The sequence below is a fragment of the Gopherus flavomarginatus genome, chromosome 1 (assembly GCF_025201925.1).
Source record: "Gopherus flavomarginatus isolate rGopFla2 chromosome 1, rGopFla2.mat.asm, whole genome shotgun sequence".
NCBI classification, from domain to species: domain Eukaryota; kingdom Metazoa; phylum Chordata; order Testudines; family Testudinidae; genus Gopherus; species Gopherus flavomarginatus.
Window position 1 is genome coordinate 335019110 of NC_066617.1, and position 18280 is coordinate 335037389.

General features: G+C 39.9%; 1 protein-coding gene across 2 annotated transcripts in view; it reads right to left on the bottom strand.

The window, feature by feature from the left end:
- The window catches only part of DDX10 (DEAD-box helicase 10), a 375483-nt gene that overhangs the window by 91850 nt on the left and 265353 nt on the right, over positions 1–18280 (bottom strand). Inside the window, exon 16 of one of the 2 annotated variants that reach the window (XM_050927904.1) lies at positions 6291–6347. The exons of the other annotated variant lie outside the window; for it this stretch is intronic. Coding sequence (XP_050783861.1) covers positions 6291–6347 — 57 coding nt within the window. The remainder of the gene's footprint in view (positions 1–6290; positions 6348–18280) is intronic. 2 annotated transcript variants of the gene reach the window in all.

Consider the following 18280-nt stretch of genomic DNA (forward strand, 5'->3'; position numbering starts at 1 on the left):
AGTGACCCTTAAAAGAAATGTGTCTCACTCATGACTGTGATTTAATTTGAAACCTATCCACATAAGAGGCAATGGAAGAATTTACTTATAAGTGAACCAAATTAATACTGCTTCATTGCTTGCTCTTATTTTGTGTACACGCATACACACACACCATAAACCCTGTCCCCGTCCAAAGGGAGAATGCACCAGAAACTACATGAGAGCTAATTTATTGTTACCACCTGTGGCTGTTCCAGGGGAAAGCTGCAATCTGGCCCTCATTTACTAACCATTATTGAGTATACAAAATAAAATAAGAGCATTAAGAGTATTAATTTGGTTCACTTATGAGTAAATTCTTCCGTTGTCTCTTATGCGGATAGATTCCAAATTAAATCACAGTCATGAGTGACACACACACACGAAGTACAAGGGTCTGACTCCAAAACCTTGCCAATACTCCACTATGTGCAGGGATCTCACTCCTCCTTCATTTACACTTTTCCTCCACACTCTCCATTCTAATACCACATACATAGCAGCTGCAAGGGATCTTCAGAGCCTCTACCCTCACATTACATAGGTGCTCATGAGACACGCTTCCTGCAAAGAGGTGGGACCTCCAGGCTCAGAGTGTTTTTGCTCCAGCCCTGCGCCCCCAGGTATGGGTTCCAGTGGCTATGGAATTTTCAGCACATCTTAAGAATAAGGTTCCATCCCAAAAGAGTCCCTACATACAGGGACGGGGATCGGCCCTGGCAAGTAAGACCCCTCTCCCTTTCCCTGCATTTGAATTTTGCAATGTGGCATGAAGGGCTCTGAGGCACATCAGACTGATCATGTCAAATCATTTGGGGAGGAGGGGAAGAAGGAAAGGTGCAGAAGGAGAAAAGGAAGGGCTCCCTGTGTTCCTCTTGTTAAAATCCCAGCAGAATATGGTTCATAAGGCAGAGGGAGTAGCAGTACAAGGTAGAGGATTCTAGTGCACCCTGTAGTGAAGTGCCCTACCCAGATGTCTATGTCTAAACCTGCTACTTCTCCTTCTCCATTAAATATCTGTCGCCTGACCATTTGGGTGCATTTTGTCCATGTTCTCCCACCAAGACCTTTGCCAACATTCAAAGAGAATGCAGCAAAATTCTGTTCTCCGTTGCTCTCTGAGATAATCTTGGAAGGAGATCCAAAAGCCTAATACACTTACAGGTGTGGAATTCCTGTTGGCAGGGAGGAAAAAGGTGGTGGAAAAAGCAGGTTCCTATTTATTATCTTGATGCTGATGCCATTCTGCATATAACACTCTGAAATTATTCAACAAGAATTCATTCCTGTGAAAGAGAGAGAGTCTATGATGAGTGAAAGCTTGGATTTCACTCGTGTACTAAAAGGAGATGGCCAGACCACAATTTAGTGTGCTTCCTGGATAACATTCCACTCCCTTTGGCTTAGTCCAATGACTTGACCTTGTCACTCAGACTTACCTAAAGGGGGCAAACCCCCTGTTTGTTAGTGCACAGGGGCACCAGCTTGAGCACCTGGCTTTTCAGAAGATTCTCTATTTCTTGGGTATGAATTGAAATAACTTGTTCTTGATGTGATGGACACTATCCTTTTCCAGGCTTTTCTGATTTGATTTGAACTTCAGCACCACTCAGAGCTCATCAAAAGCATGTCCTGTTGTATTGCATGTTATCCACATTGATAAATACTGGGGTTTTGCAAGTTACCCACGAAAGCCATCTTGCTCGTACTCTATGCAACATATGTACACACAAAATTAGCTTTTTGTAGGGCTGAAGTCATTTAAGAACGTGACCATAAGATAATAATGCAAGATAATTCATGTAATGACCTGAAGAGGAAAGTAAATCCAAGAAATATAAAACCTCAAAGTATCAGCCTTGGTACACTTATAATCTTATGCGGTCTGCAGGGGACACACAGAATTGATGGTTGAGCATAAACAGAAGTTACTAACACCATCCTCAATCAAACCCTCCACACTTGTCAGACATTTTAATTAAGCAAAGAGTATGATAATCTCAATACAATGTGCCGAGAACATGAACATAGTGAGATTACTGCCTAATGCTTAGCATGCCTGCTCTCAGAATGACTGAGCATCAATAAGTTTCAGTAGCACAAGCCAAAAAATATTTACTGAATGGTAGCAGAGTTCTGTGGTTCCGTTTTAATAGCTAATACAAGCCCTGCAAATGGTCATTGTCACTATGGGGCTGTTACCAGGGTGTCTGGGGCCACCTGACTCTGAAGTCCTATTCCGGCTCAGCAACCCCCCTGCTCCCTAGTGCTGCTGGCAGCTAATGCCTAGCCTCTTTCTGGAGAATGATTATGTCTTCTTAAAGGATGAGTCTTCATTATCTGTATTATGGCAAGAAAATTGTATCTGGAGTTCTGTAGAGCTATTCTCTGTACAAACACACAGTAAGACAGTCCAGACAGCAAAGAACCAACAATCTAAATAATCGAGAAGTGACACGAGTTTCCTGAAATCACATACTAGGTCAGCGACTGAGGCAAGAAATAAAACTATCTGGACTCCCGGTCAAGTCTTCTCTCCCTGAGACCCCATGGAAATTTCTTCAAAAGTTCAGGTTTTCAAAACTATTTCATATTTCAACAATCGTTCTTAAAACCATTTTCTTGCAGCACTAGAAACCTGGCATTGTGCTAAGCCATGAGAACTAGAAAGCTTAACTCACTAAACAGAGTAAGCAGCAGAAGAGAAATTTCCAAGATGGTTTCATTGCAGCTAACCCAGCTGTTCCTTGGGATCTTTAATAACCACAAATCATCAGGACCTTGATTTTGGGTCTCATCTGAAGTTTAAGAGACTTTTTCTTTTTTAATTTTTCAAAATTTAGTGTCTTAGTTTTTGCTTCTAGTAATGTGCAACATATATATTAATGGCAATTAACAGCAGTATATTTATGTTTATAACAAATTTACTAACATCTCAGTCCTTTCCACTTTTTTGTCTTTGATTATGTACGTAACAGAGTGTACTGTCAACCAGTCAAAAGACAAAGCAGCTGCCCTTTTATTTCTGGTGTAGTGAATAAAAGTACGACAGGTACTGTGATGTTATCAGTACTAAGTGCTGCTAAAACACTTTCCTCAAATTAAAACATATCAATTATAAATTAATCTATTAGATTTATCTAAATTCATTTTTAAGAGTGAATTTCACAACTGAATTACATGCATGCTGGTGAGAAAAAGAAAAGGTAAAGATGCCAATTACTCTTCCACATAAAGGACTCACAGTTGTGAAGTGGTTACAAAAGCCTAGTTCAGGTCTTTCATTTGATCCTGGCAGCTAATGCATTTAAAGCAGATAAAGGTCACATGTACTGAATTTTTCTAAAATAGCTTTAATCCGCAGGCAAGACAATAGGTGGACAATGAACATCAGTGACTGGATCCCCAGACCACAAGCAACCGCTAAGCAGACCCAAAACGCGCTAGGCTGATCCCATCACAAAACTCTTTGGTCAGAAATGGAAAGAACTCACAAGAAAACGGAATGGTGTGGCATCGACTTGCGTTCATGGAGGGACAGACAAGAAGAAGCCGGACAAAGGTGATGTTTAAGAAATGAGGAATCTTCCTGATAAACTAGTTTCTTGTGTGTGTGCATTTATGCATTCATTATAGATGGAGCTGGTAGCACTGCCTATGGTAAAGTTGCTCAACAAAATGCAGCTGTTGGGTTGCCTTAGTAAAAGGTTTGAGAATCATTGGCCCACAAGGCCTATTGTAAAATGTAGTGTCCGTAGTATGTAAGTGCGAGAACTCCTGTCTAAGCAGCACATTTTTTTTTAAACTGCAGTTCCTTTTTCAACATTGTATGTCTATTTTTTTCCTAGCATTTTAAATCTGAGAACCCACACGGGGCTGCTTGAGCCTGACCTTGTGTGAACTGTGAAAAGCTTCAGATGCTGTTTCATCTGTGAAATTTTCTGGACTAGGGGACATTCTAAATTAATTCCTCAAGATCCAGGCAGCCTGGACTTGCCATCTTTATACATTATCTGCTACTTCCTATCACTTTCCAGACCGAGAGTACAGGCTCCAAGTTGTCTGCCTATCTCACTGGAAGCATTTTCTCTTCAAAATGCCAATGCCAAGATATTCAGTGAGCCACTGAAAGCGACATGACTCCACTGCACAGAGCACTAACAAAAAACATCCTTTGTGTACTTAAAACCAAAACTTTAGCTTATGCAACAGAGCTATGTCAGCCTTAGAAGCTACTGCACAGATGGTGGTTGTCACAGACTTATGAAGAAGAACACTGTTGACGGAAAATAAAAAAATAGCAGCTCACTCAAACAGTCACACCTCAGAAGCAGCAGTGGACTTTCCAAGGCTGGAGGGGGTGGGGGAAAAGAGATTCAGGCTGAGAGTAGTTTCAACACAGGCTTCCCGCTAACTAAAACCTCCCAGACGTACAGGCAGCACTAGAATCGTTCACAGCAAACACAGGTTTCTGTTCAAATACAAACTCCAGCTAGTGGGTTGCCTTGGTACAAAGTTTGGGAATCACTGGTCCACAAGACACATTGTAAAAGGTGCTGTCCACAGTACGTAAGTGCAAGAACACCTATAAAAGTTCTGGGGTATTCAAATTTACTATATTCACTAAAATGGAGAAATCCAGGATCAGAACAACTTGCAAATGTTTAAAAAACTTAGGAATGGATTTTAAGACTCCCTATGCATCCACGCACACACAGAGCGAAGGACATGAGAAACAGGACTGGTGAAAGTGCAGCATAACACTGAAGATATAAACACAGTACAGATCTGAGAGAAGAATGACACTACCTTACACTTTTATCCTGTAAGGTCTTCAGAGCAGGGACTGATATTTAATCAATACTATACAGTGCCATATGTATCTATAGCACTACCTGAATAACTCAAAGTGGGTGGAAACTCTCTTTAACCGGATATCAGTTTTCCCTGAATTGATTTTAATAAAATAAGGAGAGAACACTTTGAAGAACCAGAGAAAGGGAAATATCCAAATGAACGGATCCCTTTGTACTTGCAGAGCCTGCATTTTTCATCTTTTGAAATACCATGGATTTGCTTTTTATCTCTAAAGAAGGTGTAGAATTAAAAAAGCAATACAGTATTCATAAATGTTAAATACTTTGATTAGGATCAATACTTTATTCCTATATTTACATTTTGCTAATTGTTGATTCTGTAAAGTAATTTCCCTACCAGCCTTCCACATTCACACTTAAAAATATACATATTTATATTTTAAACTGTATGCAGAAAAAAGTCTACTCTCTGATTTAGAAGTCCATGATGTCAAGAGCTCTCCTTTCAAGCTGTCTTTGAAGATGAAGCGATACTTAATACTCAGCATAACCAGGCTTTTCATATTATACTGTAGAGTAATTACTTCCCACTTCAGAACTACAACATGAGTTATCTCAGACTTGTACTCCATGTGCCATAGCCAGCTTGGAAAAATCTGACAGAGACCATTATGGGTTTGCTCAAGAGAGTCTGATCTGTGATAACTGCCAAGAACAAACCATGACTGTTCAGGCATAGCATAATGAGATACGGTATGAGAAATGACATACATTATTGGGCCTGTACAGTATTCTGGAAAATCATTGTAATTTCCTCAGATTAGCACAAGTCAAACCATACACAATATTAAATATGCCAATATAAGATTGTAACTGCACATATACTATATGCTCATAAATACTTCAGAGGGTCTTCATGCAATAAATTTCTGTTTAAACAGAGAAAATTCTTCCTGAATTTTGTAACATGAAGGCTAAATGAAACCCACTGCAAATCTTACAGGTTGCCGTGCTGCATGTAGAGCCATAGGCATATACAAGCATACAGTAATCAAATGAGACCACTTTACATCTTAAAAACTGCAACTGGCTTGATATACAGCATAAAGTGAATGCCTCTCCCAAAGAATGCTCTGGGCATAGAATAAAACTGCAGAGAGAGAAAACCAAAAGAGGAGAAAATAAAAACAAGTAACTTTGCATCATCAATAGGCAACAATTTCCTCCATTTAGTACTGTACCACAGCTAGCTGTCACACCAAAACAACGGAAGAGTATGGGGATGAAAATGACAAGCAAACAGAAAAATCCTTTAAAATGCTACTGTACTAGGAAAACCCTGTAAAAAAGAGTCAAGTAAAACAACTGTTTAGAGAGAGAAAGAAGAGCAGTCTTTAAATTACAGTTCCAGAACTATAATCATTGGTCTATCAAAACAATAAAAAGCCTTACCTTCTCACTTGTCCGGCTGGCTTTTCTTCTCTCAGCCTTTTCTCTCAGCCTTTTCTCCTATGAGAAATAACAAGATGCATTATAATTTTGAAGTCATACTCCCATTTTATCTTCAAAAAGTAAAATCATTTTAAAAGTTGAACTACCTGTTTAACCCATTCCTACTGTGTGTGTCAGTAAAATGAAAACAATGAATACATGTCTGACTGAGGCACTATTCATTCATCTTTGTCCTGCCAGGGAAGGTTAAACATAGTGCAGATTAAAACCATAATTCTCTCTACAAGACAACATGAATCCTTTAAGGCAGTTGTTCGCAGAGGTCTTCTGGGGGTACATCAACTCCTCTAGATATTTGCCTAGTTTTACAAGTTACCTAAAAAACCCTAGCCAAATCAGCACAAACTAAAATTTCATACCACTTGTTTATACTGCTCTATATACAGTACACTGAAATGTAAGTACAGTATTTACATTCCATGGTAAAAATGAGAAAGTAAGCAATTGTTCAGCAATAGTGTGCTGTGACAAGTTTGTTTTTTTATGTCTGATTTTGTAAGCAAGTACTTTTCAAGTGAGTTGAAACTTAGGGGTACACAAGACAAACCAGACTCCTGAAAAGGGTACAGTAGCCTGGAAAAGCTGAGAGCCACTGTTTTAAGGAATGATGCAATTAAGCATTCTGATAATATTTTTAACAGGTTATTGCATTTAAAATGCTAACATGGCATTGTCAAGTTCCATGTTTATGGTTTCTCATTGACCTCACATGAAACCTCAGTTTACAAGTAACATGATCATAGAATATCAGGGTTGGAAGGGATCTCAGCAGGTCATCTAGTCCAACCCCCTTCTCAAAGCAGGACCAATCCCCAGAGATTTTTGCCTCAGATCCCTAAATGGCCCCCTCAAGAATTGAACTCACAACCCTGGGTTTAGCAGGCCAATGCTCAAACCACTGAGCTATCCCTCCCCCCATGAAGCAAACTGCCTTCTTGCCAAGCCAATAGAAATTATAGTTTTCGCAACAGCGAGCATTTGTATCATCTACAAATGTTCCATGATTTTTTTTCCATGTGATTAATAAAAACATTAAACAGCATAGGATCAAGAACCAGTCCCTGCGGGACCCCACTGGCACACATCTATTTGATGGCAATTCCCCATTAACAATTAAATGTTGAGACCTATTAGTTAGCCAACTTTTAATCCATTTGATGTGTGCCATGTTCATTTTATATCTTTCTAGTTTGGTACTCAAAACATCATGTGGTAACAAGTCAAACCCCTTACCAAAGTCCAAGTAAATTACATCAAGATTATTACCTTTATCAGCCAAAACTTCTAATCTCATTTTTAAAAAAATCATGTTAGTTTGACAGGATCTATTTTCCATAAACCCATACTGATATGCATTAATTATATTGCCCTCCTTTAATTCTTTATTAATTGAGTTGCGAGTCAGCTGCTCTATTATCTTGCCCAGGATCCATGTCAGACTGACAGGCCTATAATTACTGAGGTCATCCTGTTTTACCTTTAATCACAGAAATCCATCATGTATTCTTTTTTGTGTCGTGCATTTTACAGAAAGAAAATGAGAACTGTTTAAGAATTTTAAGAAGTGGGACTATTTCTTGAAGTCTTAGAGGGATTTTAAATTTGTTAGTAATAATTTTCTTTTATGGAGACTGGGACAGTAGGATTCAGGGTAACTGGGGAACTCAGTTTTACCACTGGAGGGAAACGGAAGTAAAGGCAATTGTTGCAGAGGCTCACTCCATTCATGGATGAGCAAGAGAACCAGGAGAAGGAGCTTTATGCAAGGTGTGTGGGTGAGGGTCTGGGGCTTCTGCAAAAAGCTAATTCAGTGAGCAGTTTTCAAATGGGATACTGATGCCAGCACTGAGAATTACATCATGACAGTAGGGACCATGATTCAATACACCCTAATAATTGGTATATACAGCGATATTCATGATAAAGTCTTGGCTTCTTTCAAATTTTTTACAATATGAAATACAACAGAAAAATGTTTCCTCCTTCAAATATAAGCTTTCTAAAATATTACATTTTGCAGTCATCTGAATAACTTATCCATTAAAAAAAAAATCAACCAACTTAATTTATTACATGCGGAAAGGAAGAAACTACTGGACAAACCCACATAAGTGAATTCTAAAACTAATCCAGAGCAAGCAGAGCAGATTTTCTACCTTTCTCCCTTCCCCATCAGTTCTGCAGCAGTATATGCTATTTCTTACTTTTCCAGCAACCCAACTCTGTGGCTCTTTTCAATATCAGTATTTTTCATACATAGAACTTGCTACTAAGCATGTATTAAATTTTCTATCCTTTCCAGTCAATTTCTAAACTATTTTGTTATGCATTCCTGGCTCTGGCATATCACCTGGATCAGTGTCACTTTCTCAGTTCTATGATAAAACTACCTGCTCCCTTTAAAATGTTATCTTGAAAAGAAGGTGGAAGAGACTAGAGTGATATTAACAGGGAGCTGGGAAAGTGAGATGGCTGATATCCCACAGGGCAGGACAGAAGAGTTTTGAAAATGAGCAGCATAGACTTTTCAAGAGAAGAAAATTTTACTGTATATGGAAGAGACAGTGGCTCAACACTGGCCACTGAATCAGGTTGAGATGAAAGCAGAAGCTCATATTCTGTTTTCCTGCTACTAATAAATTTTATTTTCATTGCTGAATTATATGCTATTCTTCCAAGTAATGATTTATAGCATGATAGAACCTTGCATTCTTATTATGAAAATGCAAACTCCAAGAAAATCCAGACTCTTCTGCTGCTTGTAGAAAATTGTAAGAATTAAAGTGTCAGAAACTTTAGTGATTCATGAATCTCTACAGATACAGGCTTATCTGTAAAATGAGAATTAACTGATGTGGAATAAATTTGATTATCATTCACTAAATCTCCATTTGCTTGGTTGCCTTTTCCAGCTATCTTACAATATATTGTCCATGTCTATTCCCATTCTTCCTTTCTAGCAGAATGTAATTTAAATGCAAGGAAGGGAAGTCTTGTGGGTTAAAACACCACTCTGGGATTTAGAAGATCTGGATTCCATTTTCTGGTTCCTGCCATAGAGTTCCTTTGTCACCTTAGACAAGTTATTCCATTTCTGTCTGTCTTCACTGTTGTATAATATGGGTATTATTTACTTTCCCCAACCCGTTGTCTTATCAGTTAGAGTAGCTCTTTGCAGAAGGGACTGTTTCTTGCTCTGTGCCAAGAAGAATGGGCCCTCAATCTCAGATATGGCCCTGATTCAGAAAAGCATTACATTGCTACTCAGGACAGCCTATTTGACTTCCATGGAATTTATGCAGCTGCTTAAAGTTAAGCGTGTGCTTAAGCACTGTCCTGAATAAGGATGATTTCCTGAACTGAGGCCTAAATAAATAATCTTGTCCATCTATTTTTCTCATCTGTCAAAGAGGAACTGATTCCTTACTACTTCTCACAAAGTACAATTATTGGGGAGGGATAGCTCAGTGGGTTGAGCATTGGCCTGCTAAACCCAGGGTTGAGTGTTCAATCCTTGAGGGGGCCATTTAGGGAACTGGGGTAAAAATCTGTCTGAGGATTGGTCCTCCTTTGAGCAGGGGGTTGGACTAGATGACCTCCTGAGGTCCCTTCCAACACTGATATTCTATGATTTCCAATACTTAAGATGCTGATGGCAGCAATTCTCTTCGTACAAAGCTTCCCCTCTAGTTTTTCATGCTATTGCTTTTATCTTCTGCTCCCTCAGTTCTAATTCTACTCCTACCATTGTTACTATCCTTTTTTCTCTCTATTGTTTTTATAAACTATCCTATATATTATGTTGTCATCTGTCCTTCTCTCTAATGCATTTTCTCAACCCTGTGCTTTCTCAGCCCTTTCTTTGCAGTATACTGCTGTAGCTCCCTTCAAGATTATGTTTCAAGGTACAAATACTTCATCACATATGCTCCTGGCCTACTAGCTGACTTCTTATCTGACACAGCTCTACAGTTCCCTAATATTGCAAATTTCCAGCTGAAAAGGCATACACAAAGGCAGATCCTGTTATTGAGTATGGCATTCATTTTTTATTGCCAATATCTGTATATCATAACTGCATAACACAGCAGCATGAGATTGTCAGTTAAAGCTGCAGAGCATCACAATTTGAGTCAAAAACTTTCTCCAACAGTGGTTGTAGAAATCACATCTCTTCGGCATCTCCATTCGTATCCAACCTGCTTGTCCCGTATAGGGTAAACTTTTCTTCCAGATGAGGGGCTTATACAAACACTAAGGGCTTGTCTACACTTGCCATTTAAAGCGCAAGAAGTCCCTTTTTTGCACAAAAACCATGGGAGTGTCTACACTTGCCAATGACTTTTTGCGGAGAAACTCAGAAGTTTCACTGCAAACAGAAAACCACCTCCCTGAGAGGCATACAGTTCTTACAGTTATACTTTTGCAGTGATGTGCAAGTGAAGACACGTTCTTCCAGTTTACACAGGTTTTAGCCTCTGGAAATATCCCACAGTGCCTAGGTGACCACTCTGGTCAGCAGCTCTGCTGCTCTGATGCCAGCTAAACAGACATCAACCCTTCCCCCCTTTAAAGCCCCACGGGGAGAACTTTGAAACTCCTCTTCCTGTTTTCTCGGCAAGTGCTCACTTATCTGGCAAAGTGACAATGGCTGTTCCACAGAGCAAATGATCCCCTGCTTGGAGCAATGCTGAGCTACTGGACCGGATCAGTGTTTAGGGAGAGGAAGCTGAGCAGGGAGGCAGGATGCCCCACGATCACCCTCCGCCCTTCCCACAACACCTATCCTCAAAATGAAGAGAGCTGCACTGTGGGATAGCTGCCTTCAGTGCGCTGTTCTCGTTGGCGATGGAAGTGCTGCAAATGTGAACATGATCTGATGCCTGTGGAAGTAAGTGAGAACACAAACCAGCATTTTTCTTTTACTGGTTATCACCAGTGAAACTGACAGCATAAAAACTCTGCAAGTGTAGACATAACCTAAGTTTCCAGCAAGCAGGGATGCAAATCGACCCTGAACTAGCTTGCCTCACATTAAGTGTCTGTGTCCTGCTGACAAATACTAAAAGTTCCCTAGTGCACTTCAACATACTCCTGTTTCCAAGTGGGGTAGTTCAAGAACACTGTGGAACTTTTAGCGTGCGGCAGCAGAGTCCACATGGCAGGCTAGTACAGGGAGAGTCACGCCCCAGCAGGCCGTGAGCCACCTTTGTTTAGAAAATCTTGAGGCGTGTTGGTTTCCTTTCAGACTGTCATCACAGAATGAATCATAGGCTTAACTGGAAAGCAAAGCAAGACTCTGCTCTTTTCTTTCCAGCCAGCGCTTCCAGTCCCTGCATTCCTGAAGAAAGAAATTCAGCCCGAAACCAAGAGTGCCCAACATGGGGCCTATGTACTGGAGCAGCCTGCACTGAACTTAGTGGAAGGAACATAGGTTGCAGAAGAGAAGAATTTGAAGAAGGCAAGAGGAAGTCAGAGTGACAATCAGGGTCCAGACACCCCCCAAGGGAGAACAGGAGGGCCTGAACTACAAAGAGTAAGCACTTGAATCAACTGGTTGAATACAATGTTATTGCGTATAAATATATAGAGTAAGGCCTTTTATGAAAGCCTGTAATGTTCTGAACTTGATGGTCATTAGGATATACATATATTGGTTATAACTATGAATATACGCATATTATATATATATATGTACATATATATGCATAGAGCACAGTAATAGTACTATGTCTACACTTAAAATGCACTTCAGTGTAGACACTACTTATGATGAGGGGTAGGGTTATCTTACTGGTATAGGTAATCTACCTCCAAGAGAGGCAGTAGCTAGGTTGATGGAAGAATTCTTCTCTTGACCTAGTACTGGTCTACACAAGGGGTTAGGTTGCTAGAGCTACGTCTCTCAGGGTATAGATCTTCCATAGCCCTAAGAGGTGCAGCTATATCAAAATAAATCCCCCGCTGCAAGGATGGGAAGGGTTCTCCTGTCGCTGTAGGTAATCCACCTCCCCGAGATGCAGTAGCTGGGCTGATGACCGAATTCTTCCACTGACCTAGCGCTGTCTACACTGGGGGTTAGGTTGGCTTAATTATGTCTCTCAGGGGTGTGGTTTTTTTCACCCCCCTAAAAGACAACTATGCCAATGTAACTTTTCAGTGTATACCACCCCTAAACTACAACTACAGCCATGTGGAGAAGCAATCAGACAGGGAGGGGCACTTCCTGGGTAGTTGTGTACACATAACTAACTCCAAGCACCCAGAAAAAGACAGTGGTGGACTACGAACGTTAATGGAAAGACACTGAAAAGAAACCCCCAGTCTTGGAAAATTAAGCAAGGAGGGAGTTTCCCCTGCTCTGTGGTCTGGTCTACACAACAAAGTCAAGTCAACGTAAGCCACCTTGTGACAACATAGTTGTGCAACTGTCTACACTTACATTAGTGGGAGACAACTTTAAGTGCACTATTACACTGATATCATATCAGCTCCACAAGAGGCATTGAGCCACAGTTGATGTATGCAGTTTGATGCTGCTCAAGCATAGACAGTTTTGATCTCAACCAAACAGTTCAGATGACACCCAGTATATGGTGTGCCAGTATGAATGGGAAGTGGCAAATGAATTTTGCAGTGGCTGTTTTTTAAAAGGCTGAAATGCAAACAATGCATTCTGGGGAGAGATCTGAAAGGGGTAACAGAAGTTGCTAGGTGCACAAAAAGAGGAAAACTGTGCCATGTGTCAGGGGCAGCATGAAAGAAGGCACACAAGGAAAAACGTGAGAAGGAAACACATGGAGCAAAGGAAGCAAGAGGGGAAGCAGGAGGAAATAAGAGCCAAGATGTGGGCCGCGAAGTTCTGTGTAGCTCCATGAAAGCGATGAGGAGAAAGTTAAACTTGATGCAGATGGTGAGGGGGAAGGTGGTGAACAGATTTAAAGAGGAATATTTTAGCTACAACATTTGGATAAATTGAGTTGAAAAGGCCAGAGAGAGGTAGTAAGTGGTAATCAAGGCAGGAGGAGACCAAGGCACGGGGAAGCATTACAACTGTTAGGTCATCTTCTTATAAAGAAATGTCAAGAGGAAGAATTGACAGGATTTAGTAACAACCTGTATTAGGAGGAGAGAAGTCAACACTAACGCTGGGTGACAGGGAAGAAAGTGGAATCATTAAAATCAATGGGGAAGGCAGGGTTCACTCATGCTAGGGTTGAGTTATAATTGGCAAGTGGGACACAAAAGACAGGTGTCAGAGGTGCAATATTGTAAGGGAGAAGAAGTTACAGAATATAAGTGAGGGGTTTAAAAATCATTTGTAGGAGATATCGGAGTGATAGAGAGCAACTAAATACTTGTGACAGACAGCCTCAATTTCCTCCTAGGGGAAAAAAAAAAACCTGGCAAGATCCTGAGTAGAGTGGGGAAGAAGAGGGAGGGCCCACATTGTCAAAGATTGAGGAAAGCTGCTGGAATCAAAGATACAAAAGTCAGGAAAGGATGAGAAACCGAACTTCTTTAGCAAAGAAGATGGATGAACTGAAAGAAAAGACAAAAAATTTGCAGAGAAGGTTGTTCGAGTTTTCTACCAAGATGCTTAGCAACACAGGTGCAAATGAGACATCAGCTATGGTTGGAGACTGGCAGAAAAGACAAAATGGTGGGAGAGGAAGCAAAAATAATAATTAATAAATAAAAATAATAATGAAAAGGCTGAAGGAGAGCAAAGGGACTCTGAAATCAACAGAAGGGAGAGATGTCAGTGAGGGAAGAAAAATGTTGAAAAGTGCAGAGATGTTGATGGATTTGTGGTAATGAGAAAACTATATTTTAAAAAAGGACAAGAATATGCAATTTTGGCAAGCATTAAACTGCACGTGAGCCAATGAATGCCTAGATACAGTAGGACTGAAATTTCAAATGGAGTTTTATCTGATTAATGACTGCATAACCAAGCCCTCCAAAAATCCAAAAGGACACAAGGTATTCTCTCTGGACTCTGTTCTCTCTAATTTTATTATTTGTTTTATACTTTTGTTCATGTTTTGTGAACAAAAATACAATAATCACACTTGTTCAAAATAAAATTTAATCTCCCATCTGCTCTCTAAAATAAAAACAGTATCTTAAATCTTTCTAGCCTTTGTTGCACGTTCTGGATTCAATGCACGTCATTTGCAGAACTAAACTTGTCTCGCAGCTCACACTAAAGACATTTTGAAGTTTTTCAGTTTATTTGCATTTTTATATTTCTTTACCTTGGGCCAAGCAGCCTTAAAAAGAGTAAATTCATCCATACTTCCCAAATACCACTGTGTATTTTAATTTAGGCGATTGCTATACAAGTAATTCTTCCAAAACATTCCGCACAATATTGGTCTCATTTTAATCATCCCATAGTTTTTTCATGTCGTACCCAAGCTGGAGGCATAGCAACAAATTGCATCTTACTGCAAGTCTTCCAAAAAAACCCAGCAGCATCCATTCTTCCACAGTTAACATTGGTTCAGTACTTTACGGTGAATCATGTTTTCCAAGAGAGTTATTACTAGCAGCTCTGCTCTGTACTGTTATATAACATGACTGGTACTTTATTGGCCTGACTCCTCACTAAGAAGTCATCTAGTACAGGCTATCTTAGCCAATTTCAGTTACCATATGCATGTTAATTTTAACTAATATACAAAGGCAATGATATTTTATCCTCTAAACCTTTTATTATCCTTTGAACCTCATCTTCATCCCTCAATAATTTATTTTTCCCCAATGATTAATCTCATGCTTCTGCAATATGAGGAGAATGTGTTTCATCATTCAGTACAATTTTTGAAGAGCAGCTCTGAAATTGTATTACAATATTCCCCTTAGTCAGTGTTATGTTTCCCTGGTGATCATGCTCTATATTTTCATTCTTAGACTATCTTCTGCCGAGGTAATACATACATTAAATAAATCACAAATACAAATTAACACCAGCACCATTTATTTAGATTTTGCCTTTTGTATAAGTTTTCTGCTAAATACTGCACAGAGTAGAAAGACCAACCAAGTATATATTTATCACACAAAATTACCAAGAGCAAAGTATGGTCTTGGCATAAGGATAAATTTATTCAGTTATTCACAGAGAGTTATTAGTGGAAATGAACATACCACCACTACCACTATAAGAAAACTGGCATAAAGTGGTTCACTGTCCTCATCACTTCAGTGGTAATACGTATATGTGCTCAAATATGCATAAATGCTCTCTAGATGTGTTTTGCAATTAGTGTCTAGAAAAATAAACTCATTTTTCAACAAAATTCCCATCCTTTTCTTTGTATTAGCTTTGAAATAGAAAGTGGGAGGAGATGAGGAGGGACGTAAAATTGTCCTAATGAGACACTGGATTTGTAGAATTTCAACATCAGTTGATATGGGACCTAAATGTGATAAAAAAAGTGAGCTTCATGGTCAAAGTTATTATACAAAGACAACTTTTTTTAATACACATTTTATTTTTCACCTCCCTTCCAAATAACTAAAGCTTTGCATTATATATGTGCTGCTAAATACATTTTTTACAAACCTTCAACTGAGTCATTTGTTTGATAAATTTCATTTCATTTTATTCACTGGCTTTTAATAGTCAACCCCTATGAATTACCCAGAGTTCCTAAACTATTTGTCTCTGCAGCACATACCTAAACCAACAGGAAGTCTGAATACCCAATATATTTTGAAGCATTGGGATACCTACAAATAGGCTTGTAGATTTTGTAGCCAGCTGGTTAATATGGATGGTTGATTACGGCCTGATCCCACATGAGTAAGTCAATAGGAGATTTTTTTAAATTGACTTCAGTTCACTCAGGACTAACTCTTAGTTATTAAGGCTCACCATCAGAAATGGACTTAAGCACTTGTCTAACTTTTAAGCACTTCAGTAGGTCACACAGAAGTCAATGCTTGAAGATTAGGCACATAGTTAAGTACCTTCCAGACTTGGGGACTACCTGATTTAAAATCTGTTTTCTCCCCACTCCAATCAATGACACAGTAAATACTTAGCACTTATAAAGCCCCTTTACATTTTCAAAGCTCTACAGAAATATTAAACAATTTGGTCATCATCCCTGTTAATTATACAAAGTATCATTACCCCAGTTTTACAGATGTGGAAATTTGGGCACAGAATGTAAATGACCTGCCTAGGAGCACACAGCATGTCAGTGTCAAAGCCAGTATTAGTATTCAGAAATTCATGGTTTCCAGGATGGTGCTATAGCCACTAGACTATGCTACCTCCAGTAATTAGGTCTATGCATGGTTCTCTGTTTATCTCACCTAGACAAATACAGAACCATGCATAAACATGTAGATTTGGATTTCATATTTAATGTTCCTTATCATTTTTCCAACAGCCCCTAAGACAACATAGTCCCCAAAAAGCCCGGGTTAGGACTTCAGGCAAAAACAGGGGCAGAGTCAATTGATGTGGGAGAAGAGGAGTATTCCCTAGATTATAGTAAATTTTTAAACACAAAAACTTCACTCCGAGACAATTCAAGTTACATCAGGATACAGTCACCACTTCAGAACCTGAAAATCATGGAAACAAGTCACAGCAAAAAAAAGTCTCCTGTGTTCCTGGGCACTTTCATATCACAACACTGATAATAACACACTCCAACACTCCATAATGCTTTTACTTCCCAAAGCAGTTGATATAAAAAAGCAATACATATCCCAATTTCATCAAACTTTGCAAAACCCTAAAAGTGACCTCAGACACAGTTGCATTAATAGATCAGCATATCTGACTGACTGCACAATTATTCTGCTTTAACTTTGTCGAGTTTATTATTGAGGTTTTCTGCCAGACAGAGTTTGATGAAGTTGGGGTACATACTGCTTTTCAGCAGGGAAGTGAAAGCTCTATGTAGGTGCTGGAGTGTGTGATGAACAGTGCTGAAGGCAATGTTACATCCATGCTTTTCAGGTTTGGAGTTGAGGGGAGGGGGTCCTGAAGCAAACTAATCTGTGACTCAACTAATTTTCCGTGCTTATTTCCCAGCTTTACAGAGTTGAAGTACCTTGGTGTAGGACCCTAGGACTGGGGAGGGAGGGAGAAGATAAAAAATGACTAAGGCTAAGATTTTCTCATGGATATTTTTAGTAAAAGTCACAGACAGGTCATGGGCAATAAAGAAAAATTCATGGAAGCCCGTGACCTGTCCCTGATTTTTAGTAAAAATATCCATGATAAAATAGGAAGGGGCTGGGTAGCTGTGGGATAGCTGGGAGCTCTGGAGCCCCCCATGGGGGCTCAGAGATCCAGGATCCCCCTGGCCGAGTGGTAGAGGGGAGCTGTAGGATTCCCCTACCCCCTGCCCAGCAGCCAGGAGCGGCAGGAATTCACCTGCCACTGGCGCATGGGGGGAGCTGCAGGGGTCCCCCTGACCCATCTGGCTGGGGAGCTGCCAGGGTCCCCCCGCTATCCACGGCGGTGGCCGGGGAGCTGCCAGGGTCTTCCCACTGCCCATGGCAACAGGGGTACCACACAGCTCCCTGCCCCTGTGGGCGGAAGCGGGGGGACCCTGCAGCTCCCGGCTGCCAGGGCTGAAGTCAGAGGTCTTTGGAAGTCACGGATTCCGTGACTTCCATGACAAAACTCTAGCCTTATAAATGACTAAAGTGTGAAACTCCTGTTTTTCAGTGTATGCTTCTTCAGTATATAGATAGCTTAAATTACAAATGTGAGCTACAGAATGTTTGCCCAAAGTGTGAATCAAATACATTAGTTTTTAAAACCAAACTTTCAAAATAACATCTCCTCATGAGAGTCACTAGCAGAGTCTGAACTCTGCTTTTCATATCCATGTCCCTTGAGATATAGGAATAATTGCTAGCCTCTATCTAGTTTCAGTCACAGAGAGTAATTG